Genomic DNA, 22,985 nt, shown 5'->3' with positions numbered 1-22,985 from the left:
TGATGCTGTGAAAAGCATCTCACGATGCTCAGTCCAGGGCCACAGAAGGCAGTGATGTGGCTGAGGACAACTGCCTTTGGTTTTCTTTTAATTTTTTTTTTTAAACTTTACTATAGAATAACAAACAAGCACAGAGAAAAGTACCCAAATCATAAATGCACAGCTCAATGATTTTCACACAAAAACGAACACACTCAAGTACCCAGACAAAGAAGTAGGAGTTCCCATTGTGGCTCAGCAGAAACGAATCTGACTAGTATCCATGAGGACACAGGTTCGATCCCTGGCCTCTCTCAGTGGGTTAAGGATCTGGCATTGCCTTGAGCTGTGATACAGGTCACAGACGCCGCTTGGACCCCAAGTTGCTGTGGCTGTGGTGTAGACTGACAGCTGCAGCTCCGATTGGACCCCTAGCCCAGGAACTGCCATATGCTGCAGGTGTGACTGTTAAAGGGAAAAAAAATCTTTCTAGGCAATTCCATAGACGATGTTAAGAATCACTGCTTTTATAACAATGGCTCACCAACTTGGCTGCACGAACCCACTGTGATAGAAGAGGAACAGAGAACTAGAAGGCAGTGGGGGTCAGTGGAGAAAACGGGGGGCCAGACAGGCCTGCCAACTATCAGCTGTGTGACCTTGACTGAGTCCCTTCACCTCTCTGAGCCTCGCCTGTGAGTTGGGAATATCACCTCATGCCCTGCAGAGCTGAGGCTGAGAAATAGAGGGTGTAAGCCCTGGCACAGGCAGGGTCCATATACAGGAGCTACGGTTATCATGCTAACGGTGGGCGGCCCCAGAGGGACCGGAAGTACTTCTCTCTTTCTGCAGATGGGACCCAATCTGGGTGTAATGGACACAGCCTGTGTTGGCGAAGGGTCAACAGGTGGTGTTGGTGAGAAGCTGGGCTCTTCCTAGGGAGCATGAGAAAATTCCACGGGCAGCAGAGATTCCAAGCCAAAGCCAGGGATGGGTGGCTGCTGCTAGCATGGGTGCAACAGCACCAGGAACCAGCAGCTATGGATGAACCTGCACAGGATGAGCTTTCACAAAGCCAATCCTCTTCCAGCCAGAAGAGGGAGAAACTGGCTGGCTGCAGGCTCTGGCTCTGAAAGCGGCTTCTGGAGAAAGAAGCAACCTTTGTCCAGCACCTGCTTTGCGCCAGATGCTGCACATTCATGGCTTTAATCCTCTGAGGTTCAATCCTCATCCCATTTAACCCTTGAGGAGCCTGAGACTTAGAGGCGGCCGTGCCTGCCTAACTCACAGAGTCCTGGTGTAGTCAAGAGCCTGGGACCTGCCTCTCATTGGCCTGAATACAGGGATGCTGTGTATTCAGACGACCTGAGGACACCTTGTTTGATTAGATGCTCATATCTGTATTTTTTTTTCCCAAAATGAGAAGTATATTGGAGTTCCCTGGTGGCCTAGTGGGTTATCACTGCTGTAGCTCGGGTTCAATTTCAGGCCTGCGAATTTCTGTATGCCGTGGATGTAGCTGAAAGAAAGAAAGAAAGAAAAGGAAGGAAGGAAGGAAGAAAGAAAAAGAGTATATGACTTTTTAAGCTGATACATTTATCTTATGTACTTTTTAAAAGATACAATAGTCACTTTAGAACATATAGAAAATACAGGAAATCAAAGGAAAAATATAAGAATCTCTCGTGGTCCCATCCTACAGAGATAAGTATATCATGTTTTGGCCCAATTGGTCATATATATGAGGTGTGTGTGTGTGTGTGTGTGTGTCTAGGTAGAAATTTACCATGGAGTTCCCGTCATGGCTCTGTGGTTCACGAATCGGACTAGGAACCATGAGGTTGTAGGTTCGGTCTCTGGCCTTGCTCAGTGGCTCAAGGATCCGGCGTTGCCGTGAGCTGTGGTGTAGGTTGCAGACGTGTCTCAGATCCCGCGTTGTTGTGGCTGTGGCGTGGGCTGGTGGCTACAGCTCCAGTTTGACCCCTAGCCTGGGAACCTCCATATGCCGCGGGAGCGGCCCAAGAAATGGCAAAAAGACAAAAAAAAAAAAAGAAATTTACCCAAAAAGGAGTCACATGGTACACCGTTGGATAATCTGCTTCTTTTCAGTTAATAAAACAGTGGACCTTGAACAACGCAGATTTGAACTGCGCAAGTCCACTTAGAGCAGATTTCTTTCAATACAAAGCAGGCTGCATATTCATGGAGATGGAGGGCTGACTGTGAGACTAGCATCTGGGGATTTGGTATCCGTGGCAGGTCCCGGAGCCAGTTCCCAGTGGATACAAAGGGACGACTGTACATAGTGGCTGTATTTCTATGGCGTTGAATATTCTTCAACAGAGGTTCTATGTTAGAAACCCTGGGAAAGCTTAACAAATATTCACGTCTGGGATCCATTCCCAGCCCGATTTACTTGGCCTGGGATGTGATTGGCCTCTCGGACCTTTAAAACTCCCTAGGCGGTTCCGATGTGCAACCAAGATGGAAGCTCCTGGGCCACAGCATTATTTTTCCATCGTGGCCTTGAATTCTCTTTGCTGAAGGAATGCACTGTAATTTGACCAATCCACCTTTTTCGGACATTTAGTTTGGTTCCATTTTTTTCATCATTAGAAACCAGGGGTTAGCAAACTTTTTCTGTAAAGGGCCGAATAATATATGCTTTAGCTTTTTTGGGCTAAAAGTTCCCTATTTAACCCTGCCTTTGTAGCACAAAAGCAGCCATAGACAATGCATAAGTGAATAAGCCTGGCTGTGTTCCAATAAAATTTTATTTACAAAAACAGGTGGTGGCCAAATTTAGCCCCTGGGCTGTGGTTTGCTGGCTCTTGCTATAAGCAGTGCTGTGGGGAGTATTCTTGAAGCTACACCTTCTGGTATGAAATGATCGTTTTCTTGGGACAGTGATTTTTACACTGATTATTTTTATTTATTTATATATTTGGCTGCACCCATGGCATGTGGAAGCTCCTGGGCCAGGGATCAAACCTGTGCCAGAGCAGCCACCTGAGCCACTGCAGTGACATGGCCAGATCCTCAACCTACTGTGCCCCTAGGGGACTCCTATACTTTTTATTTTTTATTTATTTGTTTATTTGTTTGTTAATTTAGGGCCACTCCTGCGGCACATGGACCTTCCCAGGCTAGAAGTCGAATCAGAGCTACCGCTGTCAGCCTACACCATGGCCACAGCAATGCCGGATCCTCAACCCACTGACCTGGGCCAGGGATGGAACCCACGTCTTCATGGGTACTAGTCGGGTTCATTACCGCTGAGTGGGAACTCCTGTACCACATCTTCCTAATCCATTCACCTGTCAGTGGATATTTAGATTGTTTCCATGTCTTGGCTATTGTGAATAGCGCTGCTATGAATATTCGGGTTCATGTATATTTTTGAATTGTGCTTTTGTTCAGATACACGGCCAGGAGCAGGATTGCTGGATCATATGCTTGTTCTATATTCAGTTTTCTGAGGTACCTCCATCCTGTCTGTTCTCCATGGTGGTTGTACCAATTTACATTCCCGCCCACAGTGAAGGAGGGCTCCCTTTTCTCCACTCCCTTTCCAGCATTTGTTATTTGTAGACTTATTAATAATGGGCATTCTGCGCAGGACCACCTCATTGTTGTTTTAATTTGCATTTCTCTAATAATTAGTGACACTGGGCATTTTTTCACATGCCTGCTGGCCATCTGTATGTCTTCTTTGGAGAAATGTCTATTTCAGTCTTCTGCCCATTTTTTGATTGAGTCGTTTGGGTTTTTTTTTTCTTTTCTTTTTTAAAAACATTATTTTCTCTTGTTAAGGGCTGTACATGTTCATTGTCAATTTTTTTGTAAATAAAGAGAAGTGTTTTGTTTTGTTGTGTTTTTTAAGGCAGGGAAATGAAAATGATTCCCTGCTGATTTCCCACCATTCTTTAGCCGCCTCTTCTGACACTTCTCCGCTCTGCCTTCCCGCCCCCAGGTCCCTGCACTACAGCCCTGCCATCCTCCAGGCTTCTAAGCCACAGCAGACGCTGTTTCCTCTGTGGATTGTTCTTCCGGCCCTTCTTGTCTGTTTTCCTATTTACCTTTTCTGACTCAGCTCTCCTGTCACTGTTTCCCCAGCATATGACACAGACCCGAAAGTGGCCAAGATCACCGTGCCCCGAACAGTGGCAAAGGGATACTGACCCACGAAGGATGCTGTGGGGTTCTTCCGCCTGACCCTAAAGCAGCACTGGTCCTACCCTTTTCCTCTCTGCAGTCTCAGATACTCCCCACAGCGTCTGAGCTAAACAGGGAACCACCAACTCCCCTGAGCCTTGTCACTAGGGGGTTGGCATTTTGCTACATTGCCCTGCTGTGAAGACTGGTGGGGAGGCTGGTGCCAAATGGGCAACCCAGAAGGATCTTTCTCTTCCTTCTTCCTTCCTCCAGGCTTGTTTTTTTCAGCTCGGGAAGCCAGATGCTTTGGAGTTTAATTACACGCTGCAGTTGGAAGCACAGAATGTCAGAGCTGGAAAGGAAGAACCTTATTATAAATAATCATTGCCAGCATTTATTGAACACTTACTCTGTGCCAGGCACTGTGCCAGGCCTGTTTCCAGGCATGACCTCATTTACCCTTCCCAACAATTCTAGGAGGCAGATAGCAGCCTCCAGTTCTACAGGAAAGGAAACAGAGGCTCTTTAGGGAGGTTACAGGGCATTTCCCAAACCGTGCGGAGTGGGACACAGGGGCAAAAAATCTGAGGCAGTATTAGGAGAAAAGAGTCCCATTGTTACACACTGCATCCTGAGCCCCTCCTGGGAAATTCACAAGACACATCGACATCCTAAAGGCCCTGAGAAGTCCTATAGTAAAGAAATCTGTTGAGGTCAGTGTCACTTCTGTTGCAGACCTCATAGGATCAATGATCCGCAAAGCACAGTTGGGAGTTCCCATCGTGGCTCAGTGGAAACGAATCTGACTAGCATCCATGAAGATGCAGGTTCGATCCCTGGCCCTGCTCAATGGGTTAAGGATCTGGCATTGCTGTGGCTGTGGTGTAGGCTGGCGGTTACAGCTCCAATTCAGCCCCTAGCCTGGGAAATTCTGTATGATGTGGGTATGCCCCTCAAAAAACAAACAAACAAACAAACAAAAACAAAAAAGCACAGTTGGGGGAAGTGCAGGTATTAACCACGCTCCTCATCTTGTAACTGGGAGGCCCAGGCAGTGATTTCGGTGCAGACCAGGCGCAGATATTGGCCCCATGCTCTCTGCTCACACATTCCCCCACCACCACCCCAGGGAAACACAGAGCAGAGGAAGGCAAATCATGACAAGCTGGCCCACTCCCTGTTTTTGTAAATAAAATTTTATTAATGAGGATCTGGACCGGAGGGAGTGGGATGGACTGGGAGTTTGGGGTTAGTAAATGCAAACTATTCCATTTCGAATGGATGGGCAATGAGGTCCTGCTGTACAGCACAGGGAACTGTGTCCAAGCTCTTGGGACAGAACATGATGGCAGATGATATGAGAGAAAGAATGTGTATATATGTATGACTGAGTCACTTTGCTGGATAGCAGAAATTGGCATAACACTGTAAATAAACCATACTTCAATTATTTTTCTTTTTAGGACCGAACCTGCAGCATACGGAGGTTCCCAGGCTAGGGGTAGAATTGGAGCTACAGCCACCAGCTTACACCACAGCCACAGCAACTCTGGATCCTAGCTGCATCTGTGACCTACACCACAGCTCATGGCAACGTCAGATCCTTAACCCACTGAGCAAGGCCAGGGATGGAACCCACATCCTCATGGAGCCTAGTCGGGTTTGTTAACCACTAAGCCACGAAGGGAACTCCCAAACTATACTTTAATTTTTAAAAAATACCCCCAAAAGAGAAGATGATCTGATCCAGCTCCCTTGGTTTCCAGATGAACCAATCGAGGCCCAGAGAGGATGGTTGACTTATCAAAGATCACACAGCCAATCATGGGCAGTAGATTTCCGATCTCCAAGAGCCAAGTACTCTCTGGATTTCTCAAGGGCCAACCTCAAAGTCTCTCGAGGAGCAAAGGCTGAACAGGGCAATCCATGTTTATTTAAATTCTATACCAGATGCAAGAAAAAGTTATTAACTTCCCTTCTGCCAACATGAAACGTGAGATCATTTGGGAAGGAACCCAGCAGAAGGCAACCTTTGCCCGCTCCAGGAAGGGTTTGCCAAACGAATGAATAGTGTAAACAGGAGCCCCAGGGCAGCTGTTTGAAACCACTTCAGAAAATAAACTCCGCTCAAGGGCTCTTGGGCCTCCCTGAACTGTGCTGTCATACAAGGATCATCTATTTACATTTTTTGTGTACAGACACAGTTGAATGTGCAAATAAAATCATTCTTATCTCTTCATTAAAATGGCTCATGCCTAGAGCACGTTGTTAACTTCTTTTTTAAAAGGTGGATGATTTAAAATACTTTCTGATTGGATTTCCCTTTGTGGCTCAGTGGGTTAAGAACCTGGCTAGTAGCCATGAGGATGCGGGTTGGATCCCTGGCCTTGCTCTGTGGATTAAGTATCCCGTGTTGCTGTGGCTGTGCGGTCAGCCGGCAGCGGCAGCTCCGATTCGACCCCAAGGCTGCGAACTTCCATGTGCCGCAGGTGTGGCCCTAAAAAGACAATAAATAAATAAAACACCTTCAGGTTTAAACATTGTAGTTCAGATCGGTCCATCCAGCAAGTGATACGGATTGGGAAGGTTTTATTAATCTCTGAATCTAGGGTACGAGGCATCTTACCGCCCCTGGATGGCCGAGGCCTGCGGGAGCGCTAAAGGTTCATGTAGACACAGCTGTGGGGACCCAGGGCATAAACAGGGGCCTCGAGGCGGAGGTTCTTCCTGGGGCAGATGTCCTTTCCAGAGCAGGGAGATGAAAGCTTGTCACTGAGGTGGAGGGTAAAAATAGTCCTGTGTGGGTGGCAGCTGGGCCCAGAGGCACTGGTTTTCCATCTCTGCCTCTAGAGCGAGAGCAGCCCGGTTGACTGGCACCTTCCCAGGCTCCAGAGGCCCCTCCTGCCAAGCCCCTCCCGCCAAGCCCCTCCCGCCAAGCCCTGGAGGCCAGGGGGCGTGGTCTTTCTCTAACCAGGAGGTCCACTTCCCCCTCCCCTGTCTGTGCACCCAAAGTGCTAGGAAGAACTTGGGCTGGGTTATCAGGCAGCTAAGGGCTTACAATTCCGCTGTGCCACTTACCAGCTCTGTGACCCCAGGCAAGCTTTCTCTCCTTTCTGAGCCTCCATGTTCTCATCTGTCAAATGGGGCTAAGGATTAGTCTCTCTAAGACCTGCTGTGATGATTCAATAACAAAGGTAGCCAACTCTGCCACTTTACCCTTCTGCCCCTCTCCCATCCACCCTCTGCTCACCTTCCAGCATCTTCTTCAAGAGTGGCTCTGAGGAGCTCCGGGTATGGCTCAGCAGGTTAAGAATCCAACTAGCATCCATGAGGACGTGGGCTCGATCCCGATCCCCGGCCTTGTTTAGTGGGTTAAGCATCCTGCGTTGCTGCAAGCTATAGCATAGGTCACAGCTGTGGCCTGGATCTGGTATTGCTGTGGCTGTGGCTTAGGCCAGCAGCTATGGCTCCGATTTGACCCCAGCTGGGAACTTCCATATGCCACAGGTATGGACCTAGGGAAAAAAAAAAAAAAAAAAAAAAAAAAAAAAAAAAAAAAAACATGGCTCTGGGCAAGCCAGCTGCAAATCATGAGGACACTCAAGCAGCCCTACTGGAAGGTCTACACGGCCCGGAATGGAGGCTTTGAGACAACAGCTGTTCAGGGAGCCCTGTTAGAAGCCGATCTCCCAGCTCCAGTGGAGCCCTGGCCACTGTCTTGACTACTGCCTCAGGAGAGACCCCCAGCCAGAACCACCCAGCTAAGCTGCTTCTGGTTTCCTGGCCCTCAGAAACTACATGAGATAATATATACTTGCCAAATATTGGGGGTGATTTCTGATGCAGTTAAAAATAACTAATTTACTTACCTGTCTGGGTTACTATAAGAATTAAGAGTTGATGTGCAGCAGGGAGTTCCCGTCATGGCACAGCGGAAACCAATCTGACTAGTATCCCATGTGGATGCAAGTTCGATCCCTGGCCTCACTCAGTGGTTAAGGATCTGGCATTGCCTTGAGCTGTGGTGTAGGTCGAAGACATGGCTCAGATCTGGCATTGCTGTGGCTGTGGTGTAGGCCAGGGGCTACATCTCCTATTCGACCCCTGGCCTGGGAACTTCCATATGCCACAGGTGCAGCCCTAAAAAGAAAAAAAAGAGAGAGAGAGAGATAATGCACTTTAAACAGCAACCAGACTTGCTGGGACCAGTGGCTCCAGAAAGGGCAGAAGGGAGAAGTAGAAGGAGGGAGCACTGGACAGAGAGTACCTGTCTGGGTCCAAGACAGGCAGGTTCCCACTTCCGAACTCTGTGGAGGAGTCTGAGGGATTGGAAATACAAACTGGTAAGGACCAGCCCATGTATAAAAATAGCAACAGATTGACCTTGTGGCAGAGTGGGTTAAGGATCTGGCGATCACTACAGGGGCTCAAATTTGATCCCTGGCCCAGGAATTTGCACATGCCACAGGCACAGCCAACCCTGGCCCTAAATGACATGAACAATAATTGGCAGTAAAAAATTAATAATAATAAAATAAAAATAGCAACATCCCAGGAAGTCAAACCAAAACCCCTGTAGCAATCAGCCCCAAAGGGCCAGGCCTTGATCAATAACTGACAGCTTCCCTAATTTTGCCCCACTTTCAGCATAGTACAAATTGAAGAAAGTTCAATGCAATCCCCTAGCCCGTCACTCGGGATGTCCCCGTTCTAGTCAGTGCACCTCCAGCTTTTCCATGCCAGCAGCCTCCTGTCAGGGCAGACCTGAAGCCTGCTGTTTTTTCTGATACAAAGTAACCCCGCTCCTCTGCCTGCCTTTGTGTCTCTGGCAAACCCAAGTAGGGGAGGCTGACCCCTTTGCTGTAGCCGACTCTGAAAAAATAGCCTTTGGTCCTTCTCATTTGGGTGATCTTTATTTATTTTCACAAACCCAAGGTTTCTCTCTCTCCCTTCCTGCTCCTAAGTCATAGACAACATCTTCCTCTTCTGCCAGGTATCCAGAGAAAGCTGCTCAGGGATGATGGAAGAGAGGGGACCAGTCAGAGTTAAGAGTGTAGCCTGGAAACAAGACAGATCTGGGCTCAAATTCTGGCTCTGATGCTTAACTAGCTGTGTGGTCTTGAGCAAGTCAATTAGCCATGCTGAGCCTCTGTTTCCTCGTGTCAAGGGGACATCCACTGTAAGAATTCAGTGAGATAATATCTGTTTTTTTCTTTTTTTAGGGCCACACCCATGGCATATGGAAGTTCCCAGGCTACGGGTGGAATCAGAGCTACAGCTGCCAGCCTATGCCACAGCCACAGTAACGTGGCATCCGAGCCACATCTGCAACCTGCACCAAAGCTCACGGCAATGCCGGATCCTTAACCCACTGAGTGAGGCCTGGGATGGAACCGTCATCCTCATGGATACTAGTCAGATTTGTTTCCACTAAGCCACGATGGGAACTCCCCAGTGAGGTCACACCTTTAATGCACTGAGCAGATAATAGATGCTTAATAAAGGCAAGGCCCATCATCAGCCTCTTGCTGGAGTAGGCAGGCCCCTGTACCCCACCTTGACTCTCCCCCGCCCCCACCTTTCTATGCAGCAGACACCTTGACTGACCTCAGCTGGATTGAGGCAAAGCCATAGGCTCCCAGATCAGGGGTTGGTCTTGGGAAAAGGATGGACCAAGGACATAAGAGCTTGTCTCTAAAGAAATCCAGCTCATCAAAATCAGGGGACAAAAATGTCCAGGCCAGATATCTGGTTTTATCCTGTTCTATCCTGGCTCTGAGGGTGGTCAGGGCAGGGAGACTCCTGCCCAGAAAAACTGATTGCCCCTGTGCCAGGCTGCTTTCCTAGGACTGAAAAGAGTGAGCTGGGTCTTTCCCTAATCCCTCCTATATGTCTGTGTATCTATGCATATGTGTCAATTTCTTCATCTTTAAAATGAGAGATGGGAGTTCCCTGATGGCTCAGCAGGTTAAGGATCCAGCATTGTCACTGCTGTGGCTCAGGATGCTGCTGTGGCACAGGTTTGATCCCTGGCCCTGGAATTTTCACATGCCACAGGCATGACAAATAAAATAAAATATAAAAACATAATAGCTTACCAGGACACACACACACATATTAGTGTTCTGCTGATAGTGAGGGGGCGGCTTTGGGATGTTCACATACTTGAGGCAATTTGCCAAAACTTTTCCATCCATTTGTCTCCACTGGAATCCTCCTGCCAGAATCTTCTGCCTGGACCACTGCAAAAAGTCCTAAATGCTTTCCTTCCTTCCTTTGATTCAACAGTCAAAGACTAGGGTAAGAAACTACCCCCTACCCCCTAAATGCATTCAATGATTTTCAAGGATTGGAGGCAATGCCCTCATTCCCTACAAGGCCGGCGTGTGAACTGGCACATTTCTGGAGGGTGATTTGGTTGGATGTGATTTACTGATTCTGCAGGTATGTTTTTCAAAATACAATCAAAGTAAATAGTATAGTTTCTGCACGAAGACTTTGTTATGGGTTCTTTATGATAATATTGTTTCTGATGGGAGAAAGAAAGGAAGGAAGGGGGAAGGAGGGAGGAAGGAAGGAAAGAAAAGGAAGGGAAAGACAGAAAGACAAGTAAAATGTCCAAAAATAGAGACCTTGGTTAAATAAACTGTAATAGTCTCTACTTTGAAACACCATTCCTTCACTGAAAACGATGCTGCAGATCAGTCATTCTCAAAGCGCAGCTAGGAAGCAGGAGCATTAGTTTGAAATGGGCAGAAACTCTGGGCTTGGCCCAGCAATGTGAGTTTTAACCAGTCCTCCGGACAATTCAGAACCCCTGTTGTAGATGAATATTTATCATTACGAAAGGGTAAATTGTTACATGACAAAGAATTACAAAACAGCATGTACCAAACAGCATGGATGAACAGTGCGTCCTTATTTTGAATACATATAGAGAGAGACACACAGAGACAAAGGCCAGGAAGATTTTGCACTGAGGCGGTAACATGGACACTCCGGGGGGGTAGGATTATGAGCTTTGAGACTTTTTTCCCTTTTGCTAATCTATACTTTCTAACTAGTTTACGGCGACGTGTTTTTGTAAAAAAGGAAGGAGAAGGGGAAAACACAATAACTTACATTTAAATTTTTTAAAAAGTCAAGTGGGGCGGGTGGCGGGCGAGGTGCGCGGGAGGCGACCGCCTCCACCGTGGAAGCTGGGGGGCCTGAGTGGCGCTGGCGGGTCGCCAGCCGGCCGCGGCCGCGAGAAGGGAGAGGGGAAAGGGCCGGCGACACTGGGGTGGGGGGTCTGCAACTCCTCTGAGGTCTGGGAAAGCTTACCGCGACTTAAATAAAGAGTGCAGAAGAGATTTAGGGCGGACTCAGGAGGAGTGGAACTGCCCAGAGTACCAAATCCCGGAATGGGCGCCTTGGGGAGATGTTTTCCGGCTGGAACAGACCAAGGCTGCCGGGAGGGTGTCGAGCTTCGCCGACCGAGGGCGGACCGGCCCTGATCTCCGGGCCGCTTCCAGCCCCGGGACACCGGGAGCGCAGCGCCGGAGGCTGCATTCCTGTCCCCCCGGGCTGCGGCGGGGCCCGTCGCGGGGGGAGGGGAAGGAGGAGGGAGAGGGGGCGGCGCCGTTGCTAGGGGAGGGGCGGCAGGGCGGGCGCGGAGCTCAGTCGGTGCCGCGACGCGCGCTCCGCTCTGCGGCTCCAGCTTCCGCGAAGCCTGTTGCTCGCTTCTGGGGGCCGCCGCTTCCCGCCAGGTGCCCAGGGGCCGGCGGCCCGAGGGGTGCCGCGCGCGGACAGCCCCCCGCCCTCTTCCCTTCCCCCTGCACAGGTGGACCCGAGCGTTTGCAAGAGCGCGGACGCCAGCAAGTCTCCTGGAGCGCCCGCGACCGCGCGCCAAGACCCCCGGTGCGCAGCGGCGATGAACACGACCTTCTTGAACCACAGTGGCCTGGAAGCGGCAGGTGGCTTGGGCGGCGGTGGAGAAGCCGCCCTGGGGAACCGCAGCCACGGGCTGGGCACGTGGCTGGGCTGTTGCCCCGGGGGCGCGCCGCTGTCCACCAGCGACGGAGTCGCGGCGGGGCTGGAGCCGGACGAGCGCAGCCTGTGGGTGTCGCGCGTGGCGCAGATCGCCGTGCTCTGCGTGCTGTCGCTAACCGTGGTCTTTGGCGTTTTCTTCCTGGGCTGCAACCTGCTCATCAAGTCCGAGAGCATGATTAACTTTCTGATGCAGGAGCGCCGGCCCTCCAAGGACGTGGGCGCTGCCATCCTCGGGCTGTACTGAGCACCGCCTCGTCCCGCCCTCGCCTGAGTTGCTGGAAGAAGACGGAGAAGGAAGCTCAGGACCCTAGTTCCCCCTCCCCAAGCTCTGCCACCGCCTCGGGCAGCGCCTGGCGGGCAGCGCAAGGGGGCATGGCCTTTCTTGGGGCACCTGGGTCTGGGACACTGCGGGACTCCAGGCGGCGGATCGGAAAGGGACTTCCACACCCGGCTGGGTCCTGATTGCGCTTCAGCCTTGGGGGATGGGAGGGTAAAGGATGGGGGTTCCTAAATGTTTCTTTGAAAGGAAGTTCGAGGCAGTGGAGGGAGAGGTTGTGGGATGCAGCTTGGGGCTGAGGTCACCTGCGTGGGAATTTTGTGTGTGTGTGGGTGGGGTGGAATGGAGTGGGGCGAGTTACGAGCAGCGTGGGGGTGGGGGAGAGTTGTTGACGAATCCGAGTCGCTGAGCTTGTTGGCCTGATTTCTCATTTGGAAAGAAATCTTGTAATAAAACTGCAGCCGTCGGGCTTCGTGCTTCCGGCGGTTTCTACCCGCCATCGCTGTAGGCTGTGAGTATGTTGGGGTGTGTTGGCGGGTGTGGGCGGTGTGTAGCCTAGCGTGTAGCACTTTAAGTCGGTCACAGGACGCAGGGTTGCCGGACTGGGCAGCTGTCACGGTCGGGGGGTTCCTGAGGCCTCCCTCTTAAGCCAAAACCAGGGAGGGGAAAAGGAACCTTTATCTATGCTCACAGCCACAGAGGTAGGTCTTGCAGAGAGAGACAGGACAGCTGGTGAGATCAATTAAATCACTGGGAAATTTGAATCTCTTTCATGAGATGAAAAAAAAAAAAATCAATGACTTGAGTCCCAAAGGGAAAAACAGCAAAGTTAATACATTGGGACAATTAACAAATAAAATTTAATTTGGGGGCTGTCTAGATGGAGGTAAAATTTTAATTATAGGCTAAAAGCACAATCTAAGAGGTTGTTTGACTTCACCCTTGCAGAGGGTAGGTGAGTAGATTCTAAAGATGCCCCTTTGCTGCAAGGAAAGAGAGGCTATGGGGGTTGGGGGTGGGGAATGTAAGCCTGGGAGAGGGCTTGGTGGTTTAAAGGACTCAGGATGTTTAAAATGAAGTAAATGACCTCCAGTGAAGCTTGGTTTTGGGTATTTGGAACCTCCATTATGAGATGCCCCCTGCTGCTTAGAACCCTGGCACCTCTTACAGGTGCAGAATGTCCTTAAAGCAGGGTTAGCACTAAGAACCTTGGCACTCAGGCCCAGGGGAAGTGGGTTGTCTGTCTGCAAGTGTCTGGTCTAGGGAAGAACTGAGACGGGGGGCTGGGGGTGGAGGAGAGAAAGCTGGGCTTTGTAGCACCTGTATATCCCCCTTACCAACCCCTCTCAGGCACCCTGGTGCTTGAAAGATTTGCAGGGAGGGTTCCAGTGGATTTCTCCTCTTCTCTTTTTTGCCATGGTACAAAGTCAAGGTGAATGAAAAGGAAGGTGGCTGAAGCCTTACTTGGCTTTGGGCAGAGAAGTATAGAAAACACCATCTCGGAGTTCCTGTTGTGGTTCAGAGGACTAAGAACCTGACTAGTATCCATGAGGATGTGGGTTCATTCCCTGGCCTTGCTCAGTGGGTTAAGGATATGGTGTTGCCACAAGCTGTGTAGCATAGGTCAAAGATGTGGCTCAGATCCAGTGTTGCTGTGGCTGTGGCATAGCCTGGCAGCTGCAGTTTGGATTTGACCCCTAGTCTGGGAAATTCCATATGCTGTGGGTGCGGGCCTAAAAAGAAAAGAAAAAAAAAAAAAAAGAGAGAGAGAAGGAGAGAACACCGTCTCATGTCTTCAGCACTAGTACCACACAAGATGGGAGAGGGGGGCACACAGTATCTCAACAAAAGCATAGACAGTCACTGATTATGAAGGGTCTGAATCTTCCTGGCTCCTGAGCCCTCCTGTGTCATCAGAATCACCATCATCAGGATGTGTCACCTCCCCACCCACCCCTACCCCATGACCCCAATCTCAGACCTGGGAGGGTTCATCCAATTAGGCCAGTCCAGTAGAGGTTAGAGGCCTGAAATTACTTGTAACGTGTCTATGGGGCAAAATTCACAACGTGCAGAATGTTTTGTTGATGGTTTAGAGTGACATTATGTAGCCTGGCCTGATCTGGAGAGAGCAGCCTTGAATGATTTGGGCAACCTGAGTATCTGGCTTTGTGCAGCACAGGTGTCTGGAGCCTGGGCTGACCTGCTGGCCTGGAGAATGCACTTCAGACAGCTGCAGGCATTCATGTACAACCCAAATGACAGGAAAATAGGAGTTTCAGGAGGGATGCAGCTTGGACGCTGTTGTCTGGCTGACCACATTGGAGCAAACACGGCAAGACCCTTCCTCTAATAAAATAGATCTGTGAGGAGTTCCCTGGTGGCTCAGTGGGTTAAGGCATTGTCGCTGTTGTGGCACGGATTCAATTCTTAACCAGGAACTTCCACAGGCCATTGGCAAGGCCAAAAGAAAGAAAGAAAAAAAAAAACAAAAAAACAACATGATTTCTGACTGAGTTAAGAGAAGAGGATTCAAGAGTTAAGTTTCCTGAATTTGCTGAAAAAGGAAAGCCTTAGTGGGGAAGCTTTGCAGGATTTTCTCACAATAAAGAAGAAAAAGGACAATGAAGACATGTACCAACATGACTGTGCGTTCCATCCCATGACTGGCACACGCACATGCACATGTATGCACACACAGGCACACTCACGGGCATTCTTGCACAAAACATTCACACAGGCAGGCACACGAAGCCAGGCTCAGCCTCAAAGAAGGAAAGAGCTAGAGTGAGTGGGGTCCTGGGAAGGAGTGGAAGGTGAGATCTCATTCGCAGCCCATCTTTGTTCTCCCAAAGCCTCGATGTCCTGCAGTGTTTACAGAGCTCTCGTATATAAACTTCGGGGCAAGAACACTTAGTGATGTAAGAGTGCATGATGCTTAGTGCTCCAGGGGAAAAGGCAAGACCAGATCCAAGTCCTGAGCCTGGGGCATCAGGTGCTGGATGGAGAAGGGACCTGGTTCTCCAATGCCCTCTCCCCACTCCCCAGGGATTGATCTCCCTACAAGGGCTGCCCTAAGTTCAGGGGTCACATCTTTGGGGGTCTTGAGTTCAGAAGGGAACTCCTCAACCATGGTCTTTGAAATCCTAGCTTCCCTGCTTCCTAGTTCTGTGGCTCTGGAAAAGTAACTCAAGCTCTCTGTGCCTTAGTTTCCTCATCTATAAAATGGAAGCAGTGGAACCCACAGCTCTCATGAGATGATGAGTATAAAGTAGCCAACCTAGTGCCTGGCACGAAATAAACACCCAGGAAAGATACTTATTGTGATTATTGTTATTTTTGGTTTTGGTATGAACTCTTTCCCAGCAAGATATATTTGATTCTCTGAAATGGGATCCCAAATAGAAAAATAGTAATTCATATTTGCAAAGCTCTCTCATAAATAGGATAAAAACAACGTACCACAAGTCTAATGTGCCCATCAGTGAGCTCCCATCCTGGTGAGGAAGTTTCATTACTACTCCCACTTTATGGGGGAGGAAAATGAGGCTCAAAGAGGTTACCTGAGGTCACCCAGCCAGGAAGGGGCAGAGCTAGGATCCGGCCCCATCTGTGAATCCAGCCTTCACGCCACATACTCTTGTTTGTTGCCCACGACAGCTTGGTGAGTAAGAGCAGACAGTCTCCCATGTGTCTGTTTATAGGAGAGGAAACTATGGTTCCGTTTCACCGACCTACCCAAGTTCATCCTTTCAACCAGTGTTTACTGGGAATCTCCTGTGGGCCAGGTACCATGCAGGCACTGGAGTGAGAGAGGGGGTGACAGGGCTGGAGTCTAGCCTGGCTTGCAGCCCCTGAGCCCCCGGTACTTGCATTGCTCCACGGGGCCACTAGCTCTCAGCCACCAAGGGTCTCAGGGATGAAGTCAAACCCTCCACTTCCCTTCCTCTGAGTCAGGGATGGATTTTCTGGAGTCCGTTGTGCCCTCACCAACGAGATGTCCCCTGGAATGTGGGACAGTAGGGAGGACTCACCTCACAACATCCACTTACTTTCCCACTTGTTTGTCTGAGCCAAGTTCACATGGAGTCGTGCTGGGCTGGCTTCCAGGAGTCAACCTGCCTGAACTCAGCCGAGACCCCAGCTCAGCCGCAGACCAAGAGCAGCCCTGAGCATTAGGGCGGCTTAGAAGGGAGAGTGAAGCGTGAGAAGCGATGAGCACAGACCAATGTGGCCACACACACACACACTTGGTACAGAGGAATTCAGTGGGATCTCTGAGGAGCAAGCCATGAGTGCAGCTCGTGGTCCTCTCTTGTCAATCAAGATCTCACCAGGTACATGGATGTCCAGAACCCCTAACCCCAGCTCAGGCCAGGCCACATCGGGCAAGTGTCCAGGTCCCTAAGATGGGGTATTCTGGAGCAGTGCCTGCGCACCCTCGTAGCTCTGTGATGTGGTAGGATACTGGGGCATGGGTGGGGAGTTTAATCCTTGGGGAACAGAATTTTCGGGGGAAGAAAAGACAACGGAATTAGAATACCAGCTCTTCTAAGGTTGTCATCTGTGTATGTGTGTGTGTGTGTGTGTGTGTGTGTGTGTGTGAGAGAGAGAAAGAGAGAGAGAAAGAGAGGTCATGTGACTGTGCCAGCAAGTGGCAGCATTTCTTAACCATGACTGTCCTGGTACTAGCTGCTGAGGAGGTTGCTAAGACAAAGGCAACTACATCCTCAAGATGCTAATAACATGAGTATAGAAACAGCCATCCACACAGGGACTCAGTTACGCCAGCCTCTGCTAGGGGTGTCCACGGGGGAGCACAAATCAACCCATAGTCCTGTTTTGTCTGAGGAGGGAGAGGAAGACTCTGGATTTGGAGGAGAGGGTGTTTGGACACCTCAGTCCCCAGTTCCTTACTCACAGGGACGCACCAAGCACCTGATCTGGGCAAGGTGTTCTATGGGGCTTTGTGAGGACTGGCAGGTAGAGAGATACAAGAATCCGCACTGGACCAAGCCACATGCCCCAGGCTGAAGAAGGTCCCCCATCCTCAAGATAAGCCTTTTCCTGTGGCTTCGGTTTTGTAAGACCATGGTCTTCCCCACCTTCCTAGCCACCCAGCCGGAAACCACATGTGACTCACTCCTATCTCCTCCCTGGTTTAAACCCTTCGGATTAGTGCCGGGTGGGAGGGGGGCGGCGCTAGAACACCCCAGTGGTCTCTGCTCCCACCCACTCCCCTTTTTTCCTGATCTCTCCTTTGATGCCACCAAGCCAATTTGCCCAAAGAACAGGCGACCTCATGCTGCGCCCCCCTGGCTAGCCGTCATGGGGAGTGCTCAGAGCACTGCCCAAATGCTTGAGCCAGGGTTCACAACCTTCTAGGGCTGTCCTAAACCTCTCTGCCAGCCCCTTCCCCAGCATTTCCCTCTGCTCTCCCCCTGTGATCTAGCCGCCAAGCTACACCCTGAAAATGCTGCTGAGTTCCCTCTCCATGACTTGACTTCTATTGATTGGCCTCCCCAAATGCTTGTGTCCCTACTTCCCCTGCCCTTTGAGAACTACTCACCCTTCAGGGTCAAGCTCAGTGCAGCCTCATCCACGGGAGAGAATTACAATTGCGCTTATCACACATCCCCACCGTACAATCTTTGTACATCTATGTAACAACAGCTAATGTTTATTGAGCCCTTCTACGTGTTAGGCTCAGTTCAAACATTAACCCTTCTACAAGGTGGCTGCTACCATGTCCTTATTTTCCATTTGAGGCCTAGCAAAGTGAAGAAACTTGTCTGAGATTGTACAGCCCGTGAATGGAGCTGGGATTCCAACCCAGGCAGACTGGTTTCTGAGTGCATACTCCTAACCACCAGGCTACACTGCCTCAGTGCATGCTCAGGCCTGCGTTCTGGTTATCAGTGTCCATGTCCATCTCCAACACTATACTACCCTTGAGGACCAAAATTTGTCTTCTCTGTGTATTTTCTATGGTACCCGGCAGATGCTGTATTCAGTTTAGAAACATCCCAAAACTTGGTTGAAGACACAGGCTCTGCTTTCAAGCAGCATCACGCATCACAGGGATCAAAGACATGTCATCAAGTAAAACACAAGGAGGATGAGCCTTCACTTCAATCAGATGCAAATAAAATTCCATGGGAACGAGTCCCCTTTTAGGTGCTAATATTGCTATTTAGAGAAGATCTTCCACACGCCGGCAATGGTGTGAAACAATTTTCATATTTTATCTCATAATCCTTTCTGATTTTTCTCCTAACCCAGATCTAATCATTCCTGCAAGGCAGAAACTATTGTCATCTCCACTTAAGAGAACAAGGCTCAGGCTCTCTAGGTCACTCCTCTGAAGCCACAGTGAACAATCAATGGCACCAGAGTTCAAATTCAGGTCTATCTGAGTTCAAAAGATGTGTGGAAGTTGAAGAGCTGACACACTTCATGATTTTGATTGAAATTTTGAAATTACACCATGCCTTGATTTTTCTGTTTCGTTGTTTGGGATGCTGGGATTTTTGTGAGCACTTCTCACTTTTCTTTGTTGAAGAATGTGATGGTGACTCCTTCGTCAGGAAATAGTCTTACTCCCAACGATAAAGATGATGATGAAGGGGTTCCTGCTGTGGTGCAACAGGATCAGCAGTGTCTGCAGCACTAGGACAAAGGTTGGAACCCTGGCCCGGCACAGTGGGTTAAAGGATACGGTGTTGCTGTAGCTGGTGCATACGCTGCAACTGCAGCTTGGATCTGATCCTTAGCCTGGGAACTCCATATGCCAAGAGCAGCCAAAAAAAGAAAGAAAAAAAAAAGATGATGCTGATGACGATGAGATGAAAGTAACAACCTATCACCATCATTAAACAGACTTGAAGGAGTTCCCGTCGTGGCGCAGTGGTTAACGAATCCGACTAGGAACCATGAGGTTGCGGGTTCGATCCCTGCCCTTGCTCAGTGGGTTAACGATCCGGCGTTGCCGTGAGCTGTGGTGTAGGTTGCAGACGCGGCTCGGATCCTGCGTTGCTGTGGCTCTGGCGTAGGCTGCTGGCTACAGCTCCGATTGGACCCCTAGCCTGGGAACCTCCATATGCCGCGGGAGCGGCCCAAGAAATAGCAAAAAAAAGACAAAAAAAAAAAAAATAAAAAAAATAAACAGACTTGAAGTGGCCAAGAAATGTTACCAAAAACACTATAAGTAGAGAGAGAAAGAGAGGGTTAGGTTGAGACGGTGGATAAATAGTCACTCCAGCCAGCTTTATAAACATGAGGGCAGATATTAAAGAAAATCCATAGCATGGTTGGAAAACAGAAGGGGTGCCCTCAGTGGGCTAGAAACCCTGAAGATCTCCTGGAAAATAGGCAGCAGTTTAGGTCATGTTGAAAGGAGTTCCCAGAGCTCATAGATCAGGCAAGCAAGGTCTGCCACACAAGGAGGGAACAGTTCCAGGGGTGCCCCAAACTGGGGTGCACGGGTAAGGGCAGCAGGAGTCACTCGTGGGGTACCAAAGAGGTTGTAGTCAGAAGAATCAGCCTCCTGGAGTTCCCATCGTGGCTCGGCGAAAACGAATCGGACTAGTATCATGAGGACGCAGGTTTGATCCCTGGCCCCGCTCAGTGGGTTAAGGATCCGGCATTGCCATGGGCTGTGGTGTAGGTCACAGATGAGGCTCAGATCCTGAGGTGCTGTGGCTGTGGCTGGCAGCTACAGCTCCAATTCGACCCCTAGCCTGGGAACATCCATGTGCTCCAGGTTAGGCCCTAAAAAGACAAAAAGAAGGGGGGGCAGGATGTAAAAAAAAAAAAGAAAGAAGAAGAAGAAGAAGAACAAAAACAATGGGACTAAAAAAAAAAAGAAAAGAAATCAGCCTCCTCTTTCCTTGCCCCAGCACTTCTTACCATCAGAGGCAACTCTGAGGTTTTTGTCATGGGAAGGGCACTAGCGGATGATACAGAAGAGGAGAAACTATTTATGCTCATGGTGAGCCTAAGATACACTGATCTGTAAAGATTAGAAGAGGTTTGCAATGGCAGAGAGATGGCATACCTGCCTCAAAGACTGCCCTGGGCCCTTGATGCCATGCACCCTGTCTCTCTGGCACCTGCCTTGTTATGCTCCTTACTGCAGACTTGGGTCATGAGATGCTCCACTTCTAAAAATGTGGTTTTATATTCATTTTTCTGCAATGTACATATCAGCAGTCACATGTATACTTACAGAAGGGTGGAAAACTCCAATGAATTGCTATGGAGATGAAACCTGGAATGAGGTTTCCTTAGTAACGAAACTGTTTCTAAAAGGCCACATCACCTTGGGGAAGCAGGAAGCTCCTGTCAAGGACTTGAAGAGGCCCCGTCACAGACCTTTCCATCAGGGCCAGGTGCTCTTTCAGTTTCTTTCCACTTTTTTTTTTCTTTTCTTACCATGCCCAAAGGCAAGGGATTTAAAGACTTTGATTCAAGCTCTGGCTGTGCCACTAGTAAGACGTGGGGATCAGGTATTTGAGGGCCCTGAAGAGGGGTGAGGAAATGGGCTGCTGCCTTTCCTCTCTGGCTCTGTATTGACCCAGCCTCCAAGGTGACCAGCCATGTGACCTTGGACAAGTCTTTGTATCTGTTCCTGGGTTTCCTTGCCTGCAAAGGGAGGGGCCAGACTAGATGGTTTCTAAGATCATATAAGCAGTACTTTTCTCTCTCTCCCACGACACTCAGCCTTGAGGGACAACGAGCCTCTCCAGTCAATTAGGCCAGCGGAGCTGTCCGTGGTGCTGAACATCTGTGTTGCGTTTCTGGACCACTCGCTGATCTCAACAGATCCTGGCTGTGCCCAGCACTCCTAGAAACTGGTGGGCTCAGGCCGCCTCCATCAGGCGTCTCGGGCCTGCCTGCAGCTGGAGAGGAGACTCTGGAGGGTCTTGGAGTTCAGGGAACACTGGAGGAGGAATCTGGAGATGTGGTCCTAGCCTGACTCGGACATTTGCTGTCAGCGGGTTTTTGATGAAGCCACACCTTCCCTTGTTTTCTCATCTGTGAGACTGAGATGGGGACTAGGACTAACACCTGCTGGGCCCAGAAGTCCTGGGAGCGTGCCTGGGCTACGGGGGAGAGGGGAGCCCTTGAAGATTCAGCCATTCCCTCCCTGTCCCAAGGCTCAGGCTTCTCTAACGGTGATTGAGGATGAGGAACAAAACTCACTCCCTTGTTAGGAACATGTGTTCTTTTGTCTGGAAGAAAAGACAGGCAGTGAGCAGATGTAGCATTTACATTTTTTTCAAATGACAACTGAACACTGAGGATGATTAGTGCTTGTTATGAAATGTGTCAAAACTATAATAAAATCTCCAACTTATATCATCTGCCTACTTATCTGATCATCTTTCCAGAATCTGCTTCACTCCTCAGTAGCACAGGATGAAAAAGACAAAGAGGGGAAAGGGGGCTCACACTGGGAGGGACCCAGACACCGCAATTCGCTCTGAAACATCTTGTGTTTCTCAGCCTTCTGCTCTCCCACTTGTCGATATAATGTGACCATTGGGAGTGTGGAGTCCAGAATCAAAAAGGCCCTTGATTCAAGCCTTGTTTCTGCTTTTATGAGCTGTAAGGCATTCTTTCCAACCTTCAGTTTCTTCATTTGTAAAATAGGATGTAATGACACATATTTCTGAGTATTGCTTAGAGAGGATGGAATAACATTTATGAAAATGATTAGCAAGCACAGGGTCACCATGCATTGAAAGTAACTTATTTATTTATGGGTTTTTTTTTTTTTTTTTTTGGCTGTGCCCTCCTTATGCAGAAGTCACCTGGGCCAGGGATCAAACCTGAGCCACAGCAGTGGCAGTGAGCCACAGCAGTGACAATGCTGAATCCTTAACTGCTAGGGTACCAGGAGTGACTGTTTTGATTAATGAATAGTTGCATAACAAACCACCCCCCAAACTTTTTCTTGTCTCTTTAAGGCTGCACCTGCAGCACATGGAAGTTCCCAGGCTAGGGGTCGAATTGGAGCTGCAGTGCTGGCCTAGACCACAGCCACAGCAACACAGGATCTGAGCCACATCTGTGATCTATGCCATAGCTTGCCGCAATGCTGGATTCTTAACCCAATGAGCGAGGCCAGGGATAGAACCCAAATCCTCATGGATACTATGTCAGGTTCTTCTGAGCCACAACAGGAAATTCTACCCCCAAAACTTCATGGTTTATGTGGTTAAAATGAGAAACCATTTATTATCTCTCATGGTTCTGTGGGTTGAAGGGTGACCACGGGTCAGCTGGGCAGTCCCTCAGCTGCATGTGACATAGGCAGGAACTGCAGCCATCTAGGGCTCATCTGGCTGGAGTATCCAAGTCTGGTGCCTTGGAGGGGACGGCTGGCAATCAGGGCTCAGCTGGGATGGCACGCCTCTCTCCTTTCCTAGTAGTCTCATGGCATTTCCTTCTCCCTGTGGCTTCTCTGCTAGTCTCTGCAGCAGGACAGCTGTACTTGTCCCATGTCAGCTTTCTCCCCACGAGCGCAAAAGCCGAAGTT

General features: G+C 49.5%; 1 protein-coding gene across 1 annotated transcript; it reads left to right on the top strand.

The window, feature by feature from the left end:
- On the top strand, positions 10,918-12,939 carry RPRML (reprimo like). Its single transcript, XM_005668698.3, has one exon. The coding sequence runs from the start codon at positions 12,047-12,049 to the stop codon at positions 12,407-12,409; it is 363 nt and encodes a 120-aa protein (XP_005668755.1). The 5' UTR covers positions 10,918-12,046; the 3' UTR covers positions 12,410-12,939.

This window comes from Sus scrofa, chromosome 12, assembly GCF_000003025.6.
Source record: "Sus scrofa isolate TJ Tabasco breed Duroc chromosome 12, Sscrofa11.1, whole genome shotgun sequence".
Taxonomy (NCBI): domain Eukaryota; kingdom Metazoa; phylum Chordata; class Mammalia; order Artiodactyla; family Suidae; genus Sus; species Sus scrofa.
This window is presented reverse-complemented; position numbering and strand designations above follow the sequence as displayed.